The following is a 20,010-nucleotide window of genomic DNA, read 5'->3' on the forward strand; positions in this document are numbered from 1 at the left end:
GTGAAATCAGCATCAGTATTGTAAGACTATTCTCAGAGAGTTTACCCATCTTTTTAGGCAGTAATCCAGTAATGAGCATACATAAAAATCAGAGAATGTTCTGTTACTGGTAGCTGAAGAAAATAAGAACCGTTTAGCAAAACAATCCAAATTTAATGTACTTCTCCAAGGCCAAGTAAATACTGTTTAAAAGAATGAACTGGGGGCACCTGGGTAGCTTAGAGGGTTAAGCCTTTGCCTTAGGCTCAGGTCATGATCTCAGGGTCCTGGGATTGAGCCCTACATCAGGCTCTCTGCTCAGCACCAAGCCTGCTTCCCCCTCTCTCTACGCCTGCCTCTCTGCCTACTTGTGATCTCTTTCTCTGTGTCAAATAAATAAAATCTTAAAAAAAATAGTATTACTAATAATAGCACTATGCTGGACATTACATACCCATGACTCATTTATAACTGAAAGTTTGTACTTTTTGCCCATCTAAATGCATTTCTCCCGCCCCACCCCCTACCCCAACCACCTCTGGCAACTACCAATCTTTTCTCCGTATTGGAGTTCGGCTTTTTTTTTTTTTTAAGATTTTATTTATTTATTTGAGAGACAGTGAGAGTGACAGAGAGAGAGAGAGAGAGCATGAGCACAGAGGGAGAGGGAGAAGCAAATTCCCTGCTGAGCAGAGATCTTGATACGGGTCTCGATCCTAGGACCCTGAGATCATGACCTGAGTGAGCCAAAGGCAGCCACTTAACCAACTGAGCCACCCAGGTGCTCCAGCTTTTTTTTTTTTTTTTTTTTTTTTTTTTAAGGGGTTGGAGGATTAAATTCTGCATATAAATTGTTACTTGCCTTTCTCTAACTTACATCAATCCTGAAAGCTGTGGATGAAGGGAGGAGGAGCAGCCCAGTCTCAGGTGTGAGCAGCTTCCCCGAAAGGGAGGACTGGCCAGAAAACTGTCTGCTGAAGTATCTGCATTTCCTGGGGATTAGGGGAAGAGTTTCAATTTATCTAAAATCCTTCTAATCTTTTGCAGTTAGGTGGGTTTGTATGGTCGGAGGTATAAAGTAAAATGGAATGTAGAAGCAAAACATTTAATTTCTTATGTAGTAATACTAAAGCGTGCTTGCTCTCACAGGTCTCTTTTTCCTTCCCAGTTTTGGATTCTCTATTTTTCTCCAGTAGAGAAACGCCAAGGAGGACTTTTTTCATCAGTTTTTTCATCAGTTTTTGCAGCTGTCAAACTATGACATAATGTAAGATGGTGTTCCCTTCTTATTGAAATAAATGTTTTCATTACATTTCATTTCATTCCTGTGATATAAATGTTTTCATTAATTATCTGGAAACTTCCTACCAGAAAACACCCCAATCAATTATTGGTTTTCTATACCAGTGAACAATTGTTGCAGATAACCTCGTGTTCTCCTTCTGTGACCAATCTTTTCCAACCTTTATTTGGTTTATGTATATACTGGCTAGAATATTCATTATTTCTTATGAGCCTAACATATTTTAAGAGCAGGGATGGAAGAATGAAAAAAATAAAGTCCTGTAAAGAAATGATTTGAGCTTCCCATGTCAGGATTGTAGCTGATGAATTAGAGATGAGGATCCCATTTGGCCAAACATGGAAAGATTCTGACATTCTCATAGGTGGGAGTTTTCTAGGTACAGGTGACAAAGCCTGGTAATAAATGGTCTCTTTCTTAGTGTAGGTTGAGATTAATGCTTTGTGAGGCCTTTAAAATTGAATAGACATGTGATTTAGAACTTGCAAATATGAGATCATAACCTGAGTGGAAATCAAGAGTCTGTTTTTTAACAGACTAAAACACCCAGGTACCCCCAACATAATTTTTTTTTTTAACATGTTGCCTACTGTTACATGTTTTCAGTTATAAAAAATTCTCTGAAAAACATTCTTCTGCATATAACTTGGGTACCTCTATTTTTATTTCCTTAAGGTAAATTTTTAATAGTGGACTTTTATATAAGAAATCAGACATTTTAAGGACCTACAATGTTGTCTTCTGACCCTGTGATATTAGCATTTGAATTGATTAAATGACCAAATGTATTTAGCCCTTCCTTCCTTTCTTTTTTTTTTTAAGATTTTATTTATTTATTTGACAGAGACAGAGAACACAAGTAGGCAGAGCGGCAGGCAGAGGGCAGAGGGAGAGAGAGAAGCAGGCTCTCTGCTGAGCAGGGAGCCCGATATGGAACTCGATCCCAGGACCCCGGGATCACGACCCGAGCCGAAGGCAACTGCTTAACTGACTGAGCTACCCAGGTGCTCCCCCGCCCTTTTTTTTTAAAGAGAGTGAATGTACTGAGTGGGGGCGAGAGTGGGGGGACACATAGAAAGAGAGAGAATCTTAAGCAGGCTTCACACTCAGCCTGTGACAGAGTTCAGTCTCATGATCTGGAGATCATGACCTGACCTGAAATTTAGAGTCAGACACTTAACCTACTTAGCCACCTGGGTGCCCCTTTAGCTGTTACTTTTAAATGCCAATAATCCAGCAGGATATAAACTACGAATAGGAGTTAAGTATAAATCAGTGTATAGTGAAGACCACTAAAGAGAGTCAGGTGACCTACTTTGGGAATTCACAGGAAAGTGACATTGGTTGGATTCTGGCCATTACTATAAAGTATGAACAAGTTATACTGAGCCCATGGAATCTCTCTGGAGATAAGTGGGATTTATTATGTAAGCTTTTGCCTTCTGATTCTTTTTTCTCAACTGATGTTTAGATGCAAAGTGAGACTAATATGGTAAGTTGATTGGGCAGTTGTCTGGAAGACATCATGGCTAAATGTCAAGAAAAAAACCTCCCTGAGGTCAAGAAGATTTTAGAGTACTCAGAGCTTTTCTCCAAGCTCAAGAAGAGAGTGTTTTAAAATTAAATGAAGTTTTGGGGCACCTGGGTGGCTCAGTGGGTTAAGCCTCTGCCTTCAGCTCAGGTCATGATCTCAGGGTCCTGGGATCGAGCCCAGCATTGGGCTCTCTGCTCGGCAGGGGGCCTGCTTCTCCCTTCTCTCTGCCTGCCTCTCTGTCTACTTGTGATCTCTCTCTCTGTCAAATAAATAAATAAAAATTTTTTAAAAAATAAATAAATTAAATTAAATGAAGTTTTGAGGCACCTGGGTGCCTCAGTTGGTTAAGCATCTGCTTTTGGCTCAGGTTATGATCCCAGGGTCCTGGGATTGAGCTCTACATTGGGCTCTCTGCTCAGCGGAGAGCCTGCTTGTCCCTCTTCCTCTGTCTACCACTCTACTTGTGCTCTCTCTCTCTCTGTCTAATAAATAAATAAAATCTTTTTTAAAAATTAAATTAAGTGAAGTCTCTACTTCTTGGATAATAGCTTCTAACACATACATAAATATATGTATAGCTTTTTAAGTTAATGTATGGCCACTGTTAAAATAATTATGAAGTATATTTAAAACAAAAAGAAAACCAAGATTACACCTATAAAACAAAGTGATAGTAACAGAGGATTGTATAATGTAATAAAATGGATAAATTACCAACCCTTCCAATGGAAATCCTATTCCCTGTCCCTTAATGTCTCTCTTTTTTTAATGATCTGATCATGTTGTACTCCTATTTTTTATCTTATTTTTCTATCAGTAGTATATCTGTAATATTTTCCATGTCCTTAAATATGTTTTCCTATTTAGCATTTAATGGCTGCTTTGTATTCTGTTGCCTGAATATTTAGTATTTATGTAGTCAGCTTGACTGGACTCAAAACACAGAATGTAGGCCTAAGCAGTTCCTTCTTTGTGTTCATTTCCCATGTATTGACCAACTTCAGTGGACCCTGAGGCCATAAAAGCACCTCTGGTTTGGATGATGAGGCCTCTATCAGCCTTGGAAGGTGGGAGTGAAGGCAGGTGAATCCACTCATGGAAAGACTGAGCAGCTCAACCTCAGGACTAAATAAGCTTTCCCAACGTGGGATCTTGTCCATTCGGTCTCCTGCTCCTGTATTTGGGTCTGGCTTCAATGCCAGAAATGACTTTACAACCACCTTTGTTTAGTCTGGTGTCCTGGGACCTGCGAGAGACCTTAGATCATCTTCTATTTTTCCTTAAATTGTTTGTGCAGTAGTGGGGGCTAATTTTAGAAGAATGGGGGAACAAAAATATTTTATTGAATTAAGTCATATTGGGAACACTAAAACTTTTTTTTCTTCTCAGCTTTTTTCTCTCGGATTTTCTGGAATTTGAATATTTTTCAATGGAGGAACACCAAGGAGCACTGATCAGGTCTGACATTTCTAAAACCATGATCTGTGTAAGTTGGTTATTTCTGTCTTCTTGCAATATTATGATTTTAGTCTATGTGGGTTTTTGATTAGTTAAGCCAAAGCTTCCTACTTAAAAGGGCCTCATTCAGTTATCTGCTCTACAGTTTGTCCTAAAATTAAAAAAAAAAAAAGATAGCAAATAGCTCAATTTCCTCCCAATGAATGTTTGTTGTCCAGTTTTTATATTTATTATCCAATTTATTCAATCCACTTCTATGCTTATTCTTCAATCAAAGGCTGTGACGGACCAGTAAAGGAGTGAAGTCCCATGAAGGAAATATTTGAATTTCCTTTATAGGTCTCTGGTTTGATGAATTAGAGGTGTTGGTCCCATTTAATTACCACAGGTAGACTTTCAAATTTTCCACAGACCTGAATTTTCTAGGCAGTTGAGATATGGATATTGGTATCAGTTGGTCTTAGTCTTAGTATGTGATGGTATCTCATGTTCTTGAGCATTGTAGAATGACTGGAAACATTTGTGTCATGCATCTTGCTAAGGAATTATTGAGAGACAAATATATCTATTTTGTGGTTGAATGTGATCTGTTGAATTTGGGTGACATCTCTTTGATTATGGCTCATCTTCATCAGTATACAGTTAGAAAAATGTTGAGTGACTGATGAAAGATGACTATGAATGAGAATATTATCCTAAGGAGTGCAAATGTGTTGATTTCCAGAATAGATGAAAACCTTTGAAGTTTTGTCCAACCGAAGTATATCCATGTCAGGAATGGATTAAGTCTGAGATATCTATAATAAAATGGATTGTGACACAGCCAAAATTTATCTGTCAAAAACAAAGAAAAATGCTTATGATAAGTCCTGACAAAGGATGAACTCAGTGCTTGTAGAACTGTCAGACTTTTTTTCAAAAGCTTTTACTTAATACAGAAATTTTTATATTCAATATGGGAGGGAAATCCCATCTTTGTTTAACTCCGAAGGGAAAATAATTTAGAACCTCACAGTTTTTGAAAATGTATAATATCATGCAACTGGCTGACTACAAGATTGTGCATTATACTTTATTGAATGGGAAAAAAACCTTTAATTTCATCCATTCCCCAGTAAGTCTGAGTTTTTGTGATAGTCCACAACCTATAAAGGTTTGTCTGTAGTAATAGGATTCTTCAGGAATATGTGGACATTGGGCTTTGATTTTCTAGCCCACTTGTACTATATCACTCCCTTTCTTTAATTCACTCCTGTAATCTCCTGTCTTTACCATCTCGAAAATGTGTTTTCAATTTCATACTACATGGGTTTGCAGTTTCAGGAATTAGTGACATTCAGGGATGTGGCCATAGACTTCTCTCGGCAGGAGTGGGAGTGCCTGGACCCTATTCAGAGGGACTTGTACAGGGATGTGATGTTGGAGAACTATAGAAACTTGGTCTCATTGGGTAAGTTTGTTTGCCACGAGAAATTTAAAATGTGCTCTGTGGTATGTTGACTTTCAACACAGGGAATTTCAAAGCTGTCTTTGAAGATGTAAGCTGAATTTCTTTTTCTTGTTCCCAGAGGAAGGTTTGAGGTCTGTCTGTTTGTCAGGACCTCTGCCACCAACCCTGGTCATTTCCTCTTTTAGTGATGCTCACATCTCCCTCTGGCCCTTCCTTACTTCCTATGGGGCTGGACAAAAATTCCTTATATTTATTCCTTATATAGCTTTTGTCCAGGAAGCCTGGCTTACCATTGTGTTCAGGCTGATTTGCTGTGTCATCCTCTGATGCACTTACAGGGCAATAATTAGACATAGACTTATGATTGACTATAGCTATGAGAAGAGCTCTGTAGCTTCTGTAGTGGTGGACTGGAAAAACAGTATTCATTTAAACCTGAAGAGTACACATTTCATTTCCTGCAACCAATTTTGTATGATTTATGGCTGAAAGTTACAATTCACGAGCATGACATCTGTAATTGAATGAATATTTTGTAAGTGAATCAGGATGCTTCTTGTTTTTCTCTTAAGGAAATAATGTTATTATAATTGGCATTATTTCCCAATTATGACACTCATACTGAGGAACGGGAGGAGAGGAATATGTATACATGCATACAAATTTAATCATCAGACAACCATGCAATAATAGTAGTATCACACCCATTTTACTTGCCAACATTGGGGAGGAGTGTGTTGAAATGACTTCCTCAAAGTCACAAGATTGGTAGATATTAGAGGAGAAAGAATTGGTGTATAGGCCCTTAGCTCCAATGAGTGTCCTCAAACATTGTTAACCTTTTCAATCACTTTGTTCAATTTTCTCTTAAGAAGAATCTATATGAGTTTAAATTAAAATAAAAATTTATCATACCAACCTGGTTTCTTAAATCATCTCATCCTTCTATTATCTGAAGTCTGTAGCACTAACAACCTTGATTTCATTATAAATTTAAGTAAAGCTAAAGATTTTGTGAGTTCTGCTTTCATTTCTGTACCATGTGGCTTTTTTTTTTTTCTTGTAAGCAGGACATTCTGTTTCTAAGCCTGATGTGGTTGACTTATTGGAGCAAGGAAAAGAGCCCTGGATAATTTTGAGGGAAGAAACACAAAGACAGTACACAGGTAAGGAGGGGAAGGAAGGCAAAGGAAAACCATCTGGGCTGGTAGCAGCCTGTGTGGTTAAGAGGGAGGAGTACATCCCTGTGGTAATTGTAAAGCCCTCCAAGACTTGTAGACCATGGGCTTGTGACCTGGAGAGGAAATCAAGGTCTCAACATGAGCTACTGAGGAAACTTCAACTTCATGCCATTTGCCATTCATCTTACTTCTCTTATATTTTAAACTCATTTTCACTGAGAGGGAATCTCATTTTTCCTTTGTGCAATATTTTATCTATACATGGGATTCTACTGCTCTCTATCTCCCCTTTTGCACAACATACACACACGCACACACGCACATATCAATGCAGTGATAGTGAACAAGACTTATAAGGTCCCTGCTCTTGTGGAATTTACATTGTATTAGGGTGAGGATAACAGTAAACAGCTAAATAGATAAATAATATTGGGAAAAGAATGATGGAAAATAAGCAGAAATTGGGCCATTTTAAATAAGGTGGTTGCAGATGACTTTTCTGAGCAGGTAACATTTGAGAGGAGACCTGAAATAAGGGCATGTGTTTGTTTGGGAAGAATGTTACATCCTAAATGAATTGCTTGGAAGACTCAGAAGATGGCTGGGGAAGAGGGGGAAAGGGATGAGGAGACTAGTGGAAAGAGGGCCAGAGAGAGCTTGGAGGGTTTGAGGAGCAGCATTGTAGACCAAATTAGAAGGCCTAAAGGGAGAGGATTAAGTAACGAGACCACACTGTTAGGAGAAGTCTGCTTCTACAAGTTTTTATTAGATTTGAATTGTTAGGAATAATAAGTATTAGAATCAACATGTAATCTGTTTTTAAATTTTTAATTTTAAACCATTTTTTAAATGTTAGTCAAATATGGAGAACCACATTAAACAAATGTCTAACTCAATGAGTTAAATATGGTAAACACCCAAATCAGAAAATAAAACTTTTTTTTCTCTTGACTTATTTTGAAATAATTTCAAGTCACAGAAAGATTGTAATAATAGTACAAAAGATTCTTTTATACCTTTCAGCCAGTCTTTCCAAACGAGGAAAGCTCCTAGTCCACACTGAAGCCCTTCCTGTCCACACCCAGTCACAATCTTCAACCCCTGCTGAGTGTAACCACTCTTCTGATTTTAATGGTGATCAGTTCCTTCCCTCTTTTCTCCCTCCAATTTCTCTATATGCTTTTAAAATCTTTAATCTCTAAGTTTCCTCTCCATATCTTTTGTTCCTAACCATTTACTTGCTGAAGGAGCATCTTCCATTCTGTTTTGCTGATGCCATTTTGAGATTTACTTAAACATGTTCTCTGACCTCTCTGTATCCTCTAAATAAGTAGTGGGATCAAGAAGCATAATGACAGGGGCGCCTGGGTGACTCAGTCATAAGCGTTTACCTTTGGCTGAGGTCACGATCCCAGGGTCCTGGGATGGAGCCTGACATCGAGCCCCGCATCCAGTCCCGCATCAGGCTCCCTGTTCAATGGGAAGCCTGCTTCTCCATCTCCTGCTCCCCCTGTTTGTGTTCCCCCTCTTGCTGTGTCTCTATCAAATAAACAAATACAATCTTAAAAGTGTAATGAGATTTAGATTGTCTATATATAATTATATATATTATAGAATATTTAAATATATAAAAATTTTAAATATATGATTAAATATATTTAAATATATAGAATTTAAATATATGAGATATATTTAAAATATGTATTTTGGCAAGACAACTTCTTCAACAGTCTTCTATACCTAATGTGTTGGCAGTATTGATTGCTGGCTTTCCACATACCAAACAGAACCGAGCTTATTGCTTACTGTGGTAAAGGACAACAGTGCCTCTAAATAGCTTTGGTAGAGGGGCGCTGGGTGGCTCAGTGGGTTAAGCCTCTGCCTTCGGCTCAGGTCATGATCTCAGGGTCCTGGAATCGAGCCCCATGTCGGGCTCTCTGCTCAGCGGGCAGCCTGCTTCCCCCTCTCTCTCTCTGCCTGCCTATCTGCCTACTTGTGATCTCTCTGTCAAATAAATAAATAAAATCTTTTTAAAAAAATAAATAGGGGTGCCTGGGTGGCTCAGTGGGTTAAAGCCTCTGTCTTCGGCTCAGATCATGGTCTCGGGGTCCTGGGATCAAGCCCTGCATTGGGTTCTCTGCTTGGCGGGGAGCGTGCTCCCCTCCCTCCCCCGCCTGCCTCTCTGCCTACTTGTGATCTCTGTCAAGTAAATAAATAAGTAGATAAATAAATAGCTAGCTAGCTAGCTTTGGTAGTGTCTCAAAGGGCGAAATGCCAGGATGGATGTTATTGACAATTGAAAGTTTGGTTTAAGGCCTGTCTTTCAATGTGATTAGGATTGGGTGAAGATCAAGATACAACAGTGGAAAATTCATGGAAATTAGGTAAGAATTTTGAGGCTTGGGGGACATCTGGGCGACTCGATTTGTTAAGCATCTGTCTTTGGTTCAGGGTCCTGGGATCGAGCCCTGTGTCAGGCTCCCTGCTCTCCCTTTCCCTTTGCCACTCCCCTCTGCTTGTGGTTTCTCTCTTTCTCTCTATCAAATAAATAAATAAAATCTTTAAAAATAGGGACACCTGGGTGGCTGAGTCAGTTAAGCCTCTGTCTTCAGCTCAGGTCATGACCCCAGTGTCCTGTGGTCAAGTCTGCATTAGACTCCTTGCTCAGTGGGGAGTCAGCTTCCCTCTCCCTCTTCTGTATGCGCTCTCTTTCTGTCAAATAAATAAAATATTTTAAAAAAAGAAATAACTCTTCAATAAAAACTCAACAACTAAATGTATTATTATACTTTCAATTTTTTACAAACCTAATAGGTGAGAAGTGGTATCTAGTTTCAATTTGCATTTTCTTTATGAGTGAGTGAAAAATTTTTTCATATGTTTAACAGCCATTCCTTTCTATTTCATGAGTTTATGGGGTTGTGTCTTTCCCCCATTTTTCTATTTGGCTTTTTATCATTTGTCCCTCAATTTTTTTTTAATTTTTAAGATTTTATTTATTTATTTGACAGAGATCACAAGTAGGCAGAGAGGCAGGCAGAGATAGAGAGGAAGGGAAGCAGGCTCCCCGCCGAGCAGAGAGCCCGACGCGGGGCCCGATCCCGGGATCACGACCTGAGCCGAAGGCAGAGGCTTCAACCCACTGAGCCACCCAGGTGCCCCTGTCCCTCAATTATTAAGGGTGCTTTTACATATTAGGAATATTAGCCATTTGTCTGAAGTGTATGTTGCAAATATTTTCTCCCAGTTTCTCAATTGTTCTTTTTGTTGTTGTTGTTACTTTGATTATGGCAGTTTATTTATTTTTTAATATAGTCAAATTCATCATTCTTATTATCTCTGAATTTTGTGTCTTGGTTAGAAGCTATCGCAAGATTAAAGATAAATATACATCTTTTCTTCTATCACGTGAAAGATTTTATTTTTTACATTTAAATCCTTAATCCATTTGGAGTTTGTTCTTGTGTATAAAGGTATGGATCTAATGAAATCTTTTCCCACATGGCTATCCCAGTTGTCCCAACACCATTAATTTAAACATCCATCTCTGCTCCCTTCATTTGAAATGCTATCTTCATCATATAATAAATTTCCGTATATTCTTGGGTCTATTTCTGGGCTTTCTGTTCTGTTCTACTGTTTTATTTCTATATCCATCCATAACTAACACTTTGCTTTTGTTATGGTTACATTGTAGCGCATTTTCAATGTATGTTATGGCTAGTCCTGTCCCCCCTTTTAGATTTTCAGTATTTTTCTTTTCTAATTTTTCAATGTTTGTTTTTCCATGTGAACTTGATTATTGATTATTAATTTTTCTAACTCCATGGAAAGCTTATTGGTATCTTGTTTGAATTGCATTACATTTACAAATTAATTTAAGAAGAACTCTTAAGTTCTTAATTTATAGCTGTTAAGTCTCTTAATTTATAACATTAAGTCTCCCAATTTATAGCTGTTAAGTCTCTTAATTTATAACGTTAAGTCTTCCTATCCAAGAAGAGGGGTTGTTTCTCCCTGTGTTTGAGGCTACTTTTATGTCTTTCAGGAGTGTTTAAAATTTTTCTGAAATGGGTTTTACATATTCTTACTAATTTTTTTTCCTAAATATTTAATCTTGTTCTTTACTGTCATAAATCACATTTTATCTACTGTTTTGTCCTTTACCTAGTTATGGTTTTACAATAGGAAGACTCTTAATTTTTTCAACAGGTTTATTGGTATATAACTTATATAACATAAAATCATTCTATAAAATTGAACAAGTCTGGGGCACCTGGGTGGCTTAGCCGGTTGAGCGTCCGTCCAACTCTTGATACTGGCTCAAGTCATGATCTCAGCATAATGAAATCAAGCCCTGCATGGGGCTCCACACAGCAGGGAGTCTGCTTGAGATTCTTTCCCTCTGCCCCTCCCCCTGCTCATGGGCACTCTCTCTTTTTCTCTCCCTCTCAAATAAATAAATAAATAAATACATAAATCTTTAAGAAAATAAAGTGAACAAGTCAGGGTTTTAATATAATCACAATTTTGTGCAACCATCACCAGTATGTAATTCCATCACCCCAAAAAGAAATCTGATACCCATTAGCAGTCACTCTGTACACCCTACTCTCATAGTCTGCTTTCTGTCTGTAGATTTGACTATCAGGAGTATTTTATATACATGGAATCATACACATGAAGACTTGTGTGAATGGCTTCTTTCATAATGCTTTTGAGATTCATCAATGTAATATCAACGTCATTCTTTTATTCTGGCTGAATAATATTCTATTCCATTATTATTTTTGCTTTGATTTTGGTATCAAACTTAAGAAATCATTGTATAATCCAAGGTCTCAAAAATTTACTGCTATGTGTTTTTCTAAGAAGTTCCCAGTTTTAGCTCTGACATTTAGGCCTTTGATCCATTTTAAGTTAATTCATATGTGCTGTAGGGTGTCAAGTTCCAACTTCATTCTTTTGTACATGAATATCCACTTATTCCTTCATTGTTGCTAAAAAGACTTCACTGAATTTTGTTGGCTCCCTTTTCAGTAATGAATTGATCATAAATGGAGATTTTATTATCTGAATTCTATTCCATTGATCTATATATCTTGTCTTTATGCCAGCACCACACTGTCTTGATTTATTGTAGCATAGTAGTAAGTTTTGAAATCAGCAAGTGTGGGTACTGTTACTTTGTTCTTTTCTTTCTTTCTTTTTTCTCAAGATCATTTTGGCCTTTTGGAGTCTCCTATATTTCCATAATGATCAGCTTGTCATTTTCAGCAACAAAAGCAGTTGCCGTTTTGATATGGATCTCATTGCATCTGTTGATCAGTCTGTGAAACATTATAATCTTAACAGCATTGCCTTTCATGAACCTGAGAGGTCTCGCCTATTATTTAAGTATTTAATTTCTTTCCACGATATTTTGAAGTTGTCAGTGTATAGATCTCAGGCTTCTTTTGTTCAGTTTATTCCTATGTATTTTATTCTTTTTAACATAATTGTAGATGGCATTTCTTTCTTAATTTTGGTTTTAGATTAGTACCCTTGATTTTAGTAAGTTGACTTTATATCCTGGTATACTACTATGTCATCTGTGATATAGTGATAATTTTATTTCCTTTTTTTGGATAATTTTATTTCTTCTTTACCTCCTTTTTACTTCTGATTTATCTTGTCTAATTGAATGGCTGATATCTTTACTACACTCTTGAATAGTTGCAGGGACAGTCAGGTTCCTTGATTTGTTCTTGATCTCGGCAGAGATGTGTGGATAAACCAGCTTTAGAACTAAGGATGTGTGTGTGTGTGTGTGTGTGTGTGTGTGTGTGTGTGTGTGTGTGTTTTGTGTTGTGGAAGTATCCCTGAGTTCCTGTTTGCTTGGATTCTTCTCTGCTGATATTTTATATGTTTTCTCTTGATATTCGTAAGTTATTTTGGCCCATATTTTCTTTTAATGTCTCTTATCAGGTTTAGATTTTAATTTTTTTTTCATAAAAATTACAAGAGAATTGGAAAGTTTTCCTTTGTTCTCAATGACCTAGAACAGCTTATGGAGCATTATTAGCTCTACGGGTAAAAGCAATTATGACCTTCTGTGACTTGTCTCCTAATATTTCCTCCAAAAAGGACAAAGGAGTGAAAAAGTAGTAAATCTAGGCAAAATCCACATCCTAGCCTATCTTAAAGGCAAGATACCAAAAGTTCCTTATATCTGTAAGAAAAAGACTAAAATTAAAACCCCAGGACACTCACCCAGTAAAGGCAGTTGGTTCTTTGCTCTAAAATTAGGTTGTGCCTGGGTGGCTCAATGGGTTAAGCCTCTGCCTTCAGCTCAGGTCATGATCTCAGCGTCCTGGGATCAGCCCCTGCATTGGGCTCTCTGCTCAGCAGGGAGCCTGCTTCCCCCTCCCTCTCTGCCTGCATCTCTGCCTATTTGTGATCTCTCTCACTGTCAAATAAATAAATTAAATCTTAAAAAAAAAAAAAAAGTAAAATTAGGAGCGCCTGGCTGACTCTGTTGGTAGAGCACGAAACTCTTGATTTCAGGGTCATGAGTTCAAGCCCATGTTGGGCATGGAGCCTACTTTTAAAAAAAAAGTAAAATTCATTACTATTGAAAGAACCTCACAATGAAAAGGATATTTACATAGATCACCAACTGATAAGATTTTGCCATATCTACTTTATTTCTCTCTGTACTATGTTTATGGAGGTATTGGAATGCATGTTTTAGGTATCATGACTGTACCAGTGAATCATTGAGCATATGTCTCCTAAGAATAAAGATATCTCCACTTAGGGACGCCTGGGTGGCTCAGTTGGTTGGACGACTGCCTTCGGTTCAGGTCATGATCCCGGAGTCCCAGGATCGAGTCCCAGCTCCACGGGGTGTCTGCTTATCCCTCTGACCTTCTCCCCTTTCATGCTCTCTCTCACTGTCTCTCTCTCAAATAAATAAATAAAATCTTAAAAAAAAAAAAAGTATGTTTTTAAATTTTTAAAAAAGTTTATGTATGTAGTATGTATGTATGTATATAATCTCTATGCCCAGTGTGGGGCTCGAACTCATGAACCAGAATTAAGAGTTGCATGATCTGGGGCACCTGGGTGGCTCAGTGGGTTAAGCCTCTGCCTTCGGCTCAGGTCGTGGTCTCAGGGTCCTGGGATCCAGCCCCACATCGGGCTCACTGCTCAGTGGGGAGCCTACTTCTCCCTCTCTCTCTGCCTGCTCCTCTGTCTACTTGTGATCTCTCTCTCTGTCAAAATAACAAATAAAATCTAAAAAAAAAAAGGAAAGAAAAAAAGAGTTGCATGATCTTTCAACTAAGCCAGCCGTGTTCCCCAAGGGTGTTTTGGGGGCACCTGGGTGGTGCAGCCTGTTGAGTGTCAGACTCTGGATTTCAGCTCATGGTCTTGAGGTCCTGAGATCCAGCCCCCTGTCGGGCTCAGCGCTCAGTGCAGAGTCTGCTGGTCCCTCTCCCTCTTCCTGCTTGCTCTCGCTGTTTCTCAAATAAATAAAATCTTTTTTTTTTAAATGTGTTTTTAGGGGCGCCTGGGTGGCTCAGTGGGTTAAAGCCTCTGCCTTAAAAAAAAAAGTGTGTTTTTAAAAGTTTATATAAATATTTTTCACAGAGAGGCAGTTCTATTTTACATAATTGCTAAAATTTTTCTCAGGAATTATTCTTTCTGCATTTATTGACATAATCATATGACTTTTTTCTCCATTGTTCTGTTACTGGGTTGAATTCTGTTTATTGATTGAATTCTGGAGTCTAGTTCCGGTTATGGTGTGTTGATACATTATCCCTTTTCAATATTGTTAGGTTGGAATTTTTAATATTTTACTTAGGTTTTGGAGTGCCTGGGTAGCTCAGCTGATTAAGTATCTGCCTTCAGCTCAGGTCAGCTCAGCCCAAGACTCTGGGATCGAGCCCCATGTCCGGCTCCCTGCTCAGCGGGGAGTCTGCTTCTTCCTCTCCCTCTGCCTGCCACTACCCCTGCTTGTGCCCTCTCTCACTGTCAAATAAATAAATAAAATCTTAAAAAAAAAATCTTTAAAACATTTTTTTTCTTCAGGTTTCATGATGAAATTAGCCTGTAATCTTCCTTTTTTTATTATCCTTTTTAAGGTTGGATAGAACAATTAAATTCACTTTATGAATGTGTTGAGGGGAATGTGTGCTTTCTAACCCCTTTGGGAATGTTTGAAGAAATATGCCAGAAAAACCATGTAGGCCTTCAGCTACTATTGTAGTTGGTGTTTTTGTTTGTTTGTTTGTTTGTTTGTTTTTTGACAGAGAAGGGTAGGGGCCCTATACAGAGCTCAATCTCACAACCCTGAGATCATGACCTGAGTCGAAATCAAGAGTCAGACACTTCTAAAAAAAAAAAGATTTTATTGATTTATTTGAGAGAGAGAGAGAGCACAAGCAGGGGCAAGGGTAGAGGGACAAGCAGACTCCTCATTGAGTGGGGAGCCCAATGTGGGGCTCAATCCCAGGACCCCAAGATCATGAGCTGAGCTGAAGTCAGACGTTTAACCGAGTAAGCCACACAGGTGCCCCTGAAGATGATTTTTAAAATTTACTTGGATTGGGTTCCTTGCTGGCTCAGTGAGTAGAGCATGTGACTCTTGATCTCAGGGTCATGGATTTGAGCCCCACATTTCGGGTAGAGATTACTTTAAAAACAAAGTTTTTTTTTTTTTTTTTTTTTTTTCCAAAAAGTAAAACTTAGATTATGTAATGCTAGAATTATTGAAGTTTTCTATTGATTTTGTAGAGGCTGTTTCCTCTACAAAGACATATATGTGTTTCATCCAGGTAATTAACATAAAAAGGTTGTTTCATGATGTCATTTTACTGCATTTGTGAGGTGTGGATGGCCCATAAGCGGTGTCCCTGTTAGCTGGCATTCCTGCATTGGATATTGTTGCCATCTCCTTTTCCTTTATTAGTTTTGAGAGAATCACATTAGTAACATTGCTTTAAAATAAAATGTGGTATTATGGATCTTCTGTGTTATTTGTGGGCACTATTTTGTAAAAGTACTTTTATCTTTCTAATTTATTTTCATTTCGTTCTTTTCCTAGCTTCTTACAATAAATGTTTAGGTCATCAATGTTGAGGTTTTCTTTCTCATATGTATTTAAATCTGTTACATAATTTTTTCTACTTTAACTACATTATATGTAAATGGATGCAGATGTTTTAATTTGGTTCAAAATAATTTCTATATGGAAATTTAGAAAATACTACCTTAGATAAACTATTTTCTTTTTCTCCCAGCTTTTTGTTTTTAAAAATTATCAAGCCAAGTGCAAATATTAAAAATATATATGTAGCTAATTACCCTTCACATAGGTTTAACTTTGGTTATTAACATTTCGCCTTTTTCTCTCTATATATGCGCCTTTCTTCTTGGCTTATTTGATGGTAAGTAGCAGTTAATCATTACATTTCACCTCTCAAACAGTTCTTTGTGCCTCTCCTAAGAATAAAGTCTTTATTCTATATAGTCACACTATGACTATCATAGCAATTCAGCCTTGCCATCTAATATAGAGTCCATATTTAAATTTTTTAGCTTTTTCCCAAAAATACCATTCGTAAAATTTATTTCCATAATCCATTCCAAATTTATACACTATACTACATTTGGGTGTTGGGCTTCTTATCTTACTGTTATCCTACCTTTTTTTTTTTTTTCACTTTAAGTTTGATTACTTTGTAGTGTCCAGTTTAGTTTTCTTACAGAATGTCTGTCTGCTTTCTGGGTTTGAAGTTTTCCTCTTATCATTAGCATTAGGTTAAACATTTTGCCCAGAAGTGGTGTGTAATTTTTTTGGTAACCTTTATTTTAGGTTGATTCTAGATTTATGGAAAATTACTAAGATAGTAGAGAGATTTCCTGTGTGTACTTCTCCTGATTTCTGCCACTGTTAACATCTTATATCATTAAGATGCATTTGTCAAAACTAAGAAAATGACATTGGTATTAAACAAACTCTAGGCTCCATTTGTATATTTCGCCAGTTTTTCTGTTAATGTCGTTTTTCTGTTCCAGGAGGCTTCCATTCAAGGTAACACATTGTATTAATTTGTCATGTCTCCCAGTCTCTCCTGGTTTGTGACAGTTTTTCAAGTTTTCTTTGTCTTTCCAGAATTTGACTGTCTTAACAGACACTGTCAGGTTTCTTTCAGAATACCCCCCAATCTGGGTCTGTTGTTTTTCTCATGATTAGACTGGAGATAGGGGTTTTTTAGAAAGACTGCAACAGAAGTGAAATGTCCTTTTCATCACATCATGAGGGATACATGACATCCGTGTGACGTCACTGGTGATGTTGACTTTTCTCCACTCTTTTTCCTTTTCCATACTTTACTCTTTAGAGCAGCCCACTAAGTGTAGCTCACCATGTGAAGAGGGATGCAGGATTGGAAATTAAGCTTATGTAGGGTAGAATATATATATATATATATATATATATATATATATATATATATATATATATATAATTTATTTGACAGAGAGAGATCACAAGTAGGCAAAGAGACAGTCAGAGAGAGGAGGAAGCAGGCTCCCTGCTGAGCAGAGAACCCGATGCAGGGCTCGATCCCAGGACTCTGAGATCATGACCTGAACCAAAGCAGAGGCTTAACCCACTGAGCCACACAGGCACCCCCAAAATATATATATTTTTATCTGGAATTCTGTATAAAAGATTTGTCTCTTCCCTTTTATTTTACTGTGGACTCATTCATATTTATTTTACACTTGGAGTTCTAATTATATGTTGCATTCTTTCTTTTGCTTTGGGCACTGATAGCTCTTTTAGTTTGATTCCTGTGTCCATTAATATCCCCATTCTTTTTGTTTTTTGAGGATTTCTTTCCTGATAGGATTTTCAGATTCATTTTGGTTTTTTGCCTCTTCCCTGGTACTGGAATCAGTCATTTCTCCTAAGAGCCCTGTTTCCTTTTATTGAAAAATAATATTTAGAAACCAAGATCGGGGGCACCTGGGTGGCTCAGTGGGTTAAAGCCTCTGCCTTCGACTTGAGTCATGATCCCAGAGTCCTGGGATCGAGCCCTGCATCGGGCTCTTTGCACAGCGGGGAGCCTGCTTCCCCCTCTCTCTCTGCCTGCCTCTCTGCCTACTTGTGATCTCTGTCAAATAAACAAAATCTTTAAAAATAAAAAATTTTTTAAAATTGTAAATAAATAAATAAGAAACCAAGATCAAGGTGCTAGGTGTACTTATTGCTGTTGGAATGCCACCGCCTCTGTTCCCTCTACAGGACCTAGCCAGGCCATAAATGTATGTATACATGTATACTGACATATAGGTGTAATTGTTTTATTATCTGTCTATATCTACATTAAGCTAAACATGAGCTCATACTGATATCTCCAACTCCCATCCAGTATTTCCAGGTGCATTCTAGCCTTCTTGTCTTGTTTATTTGTAACTTTTTTCTCAGTGAGAAAACTGGCTCCCACCATCCATCTTCCATCCCCATGAGAAACAAATTTACTAACTTGGTAGTGCTTATGTGCAGTTCCTTTTGCCTTTAATTTTCAGTCAAAAGATTGTTTTTTAAAGTTTGTAATTATTGTTATATCATAGGGCACAGTTTGTCTAGTGTGTTGATCAACTACAAGCACTTTTTAATTTCCCAATATATGTTGATAATCTAGTTGGTTTTGTAATACTGATTTCTAGCATACTTGTGATCAGGCAACAAAATCTGTATGATTTTGATCCTTTGAAATATGTGTTGAGACTTGCTTTATAGCCCAGTTTATGTTCTGTTTTTATAAGTAATTTGTCTGTGACTGAAAAGGAACTGAATTCTGCAATATGTGGCTTATGGCCACAAAGTTCTAGATCTTTATTTATTAAATGTTCCACTCAGACTTTGGATTTTGTCAATATTTGGTTTATTTTATGCTGTATTAATAGGTGAACACAAAATTAATAACCCTTATTAAGCAATCGTCCATGTGCATTGCAGAAAATTAGAAAATAGAGACAGGTAAAACATTTTTTTAAATATTAAAATATCTGAGGGGCACCTGGGTGGCTCAGTGGGTTAAAGCCTCTGCCTTCGGCTCAGGTCACGATCCCAGGGTCCTGGGATTGAGCCCCGCATCGGGCTCTCTGCTCAGCAAGGAGCCTGCCTCCCCCCTCTCTCTGTGCCTACCTCTCTGCCTACTTGTGATCTCTGTCTGTCAAATAAATAAATAAAATCTTTAAAATATATATTAAAATATCTGATTCCTACCACTGTAACACGTTAGTGGATAAAATGCACACATGCCTATACATGTTTTTCTTTTTACCAAAGGGACACATATTCTTACTCTTTTATAACCTGATTTCTTTATCAGTGATTCTTGTTTTATATTTCTATTACATTTTTATTTTACTTCATCTTTAAAACCCAAGTTCTGTTCTTTTTTTTTTTAAGATTTTATTTATTTATTTGACAGACAGAGATCACAAGTAGGTAGAGAGGCAGGCAGAGAGAGAGGAAGGGAAGCAGGCTCCCTGCTGAGCAGAGAGTCTGATTCGGGGCTTGATCCCAGGACCCTGGGACCAGGACCCGAGCCGAAGGCAGAGACTTTAACCCACTAAGCCACCCAGGCGCCCCCCAAGTTCTATTCTTATTACCCCATTTAGCCCATTTGATTTGTTCAAATCCGTATACCAATGCAAGACTGTGCATTCCATTTGGTTGTTATACACTAAAATCCCTCTTAATTTAACATATTCCCTTTATGATACTAACACTTTTTTTTTTACTTTTTTAAAAAATTTATCTTGATAAACATATTATGTATTTTTATCCCCAGGTGTACAGGTCTGTGAATCGCCAGGTTTACACACTTCACAGCCCTCACCATAGCACATACCTCCCCAATGTCCATAACCCCACCCCCCTCTCCCAACCCCCCTCCCCCCAGCAACCCTCAGTTTGTTTTGTGAGATTAAGAGTCACTTATGGTTTGTCTCCCTCCCAATCCCATCTTGTTTCATTTATTCTTCTCCTACCCCCTTAACCCCCCATGTTGCATCTCCACTTCCTCATATCAGGGAGATC

General features: G+C 37.7%; 1 protein-coding gene across 2 annotated transcripts in view; it reads left to right on the forward strand.

Annotated features, from left to right (window-relative positions):
* The first annotated feature begins 4,245 nt into the window (after window positions 1-4,245).
* Window positions 4,246-20,010, forward strand: part of LOC111161616 (zinc finger protein 573) — a 20,572-nt gene continuing 4,807 nt past the window's right edge. Inside the window, exons 1-3 of one of the 2 annotated variants that reach the window (XM_022525373.1) lie at window positions 4,246-4,302; window positions 5,592-5,724; window positions 6,792-6,890. In XM_022525373.1, the coding sequence (XP_022381081.1) occupies window positions 4,246-4,302; window positions 5,592-5,724; window positions 6,792-6,890 (289 nt within the window). The remainder of the gene's footprint in view (window positions 4,303-5,591; window positions 5,725-6,791; window positions 6,891-20,010) is intronic. The other variant, XM_022525374.1, reaches the window with a different exon arrangement.

The sequence above is a fragment of the Enhydra lutris genome, unplaced genomic scaffold (assembly GCF_002288905.1).
Source record: "Enhydra lutris kenyoni isolate GAN:26980312 unplaced genomic scaffold, ASM228890v2 scaffoldscaffold85, whole genome shotgun sequence".
In the NCBI taxonomy this organism is placed as follows: domain Eukaryota; kingdom Metazoa; phylum Chordata; class Mammalia; order Carnivora; family Mustelidae; genus Enhydra; species Enhydra lutris.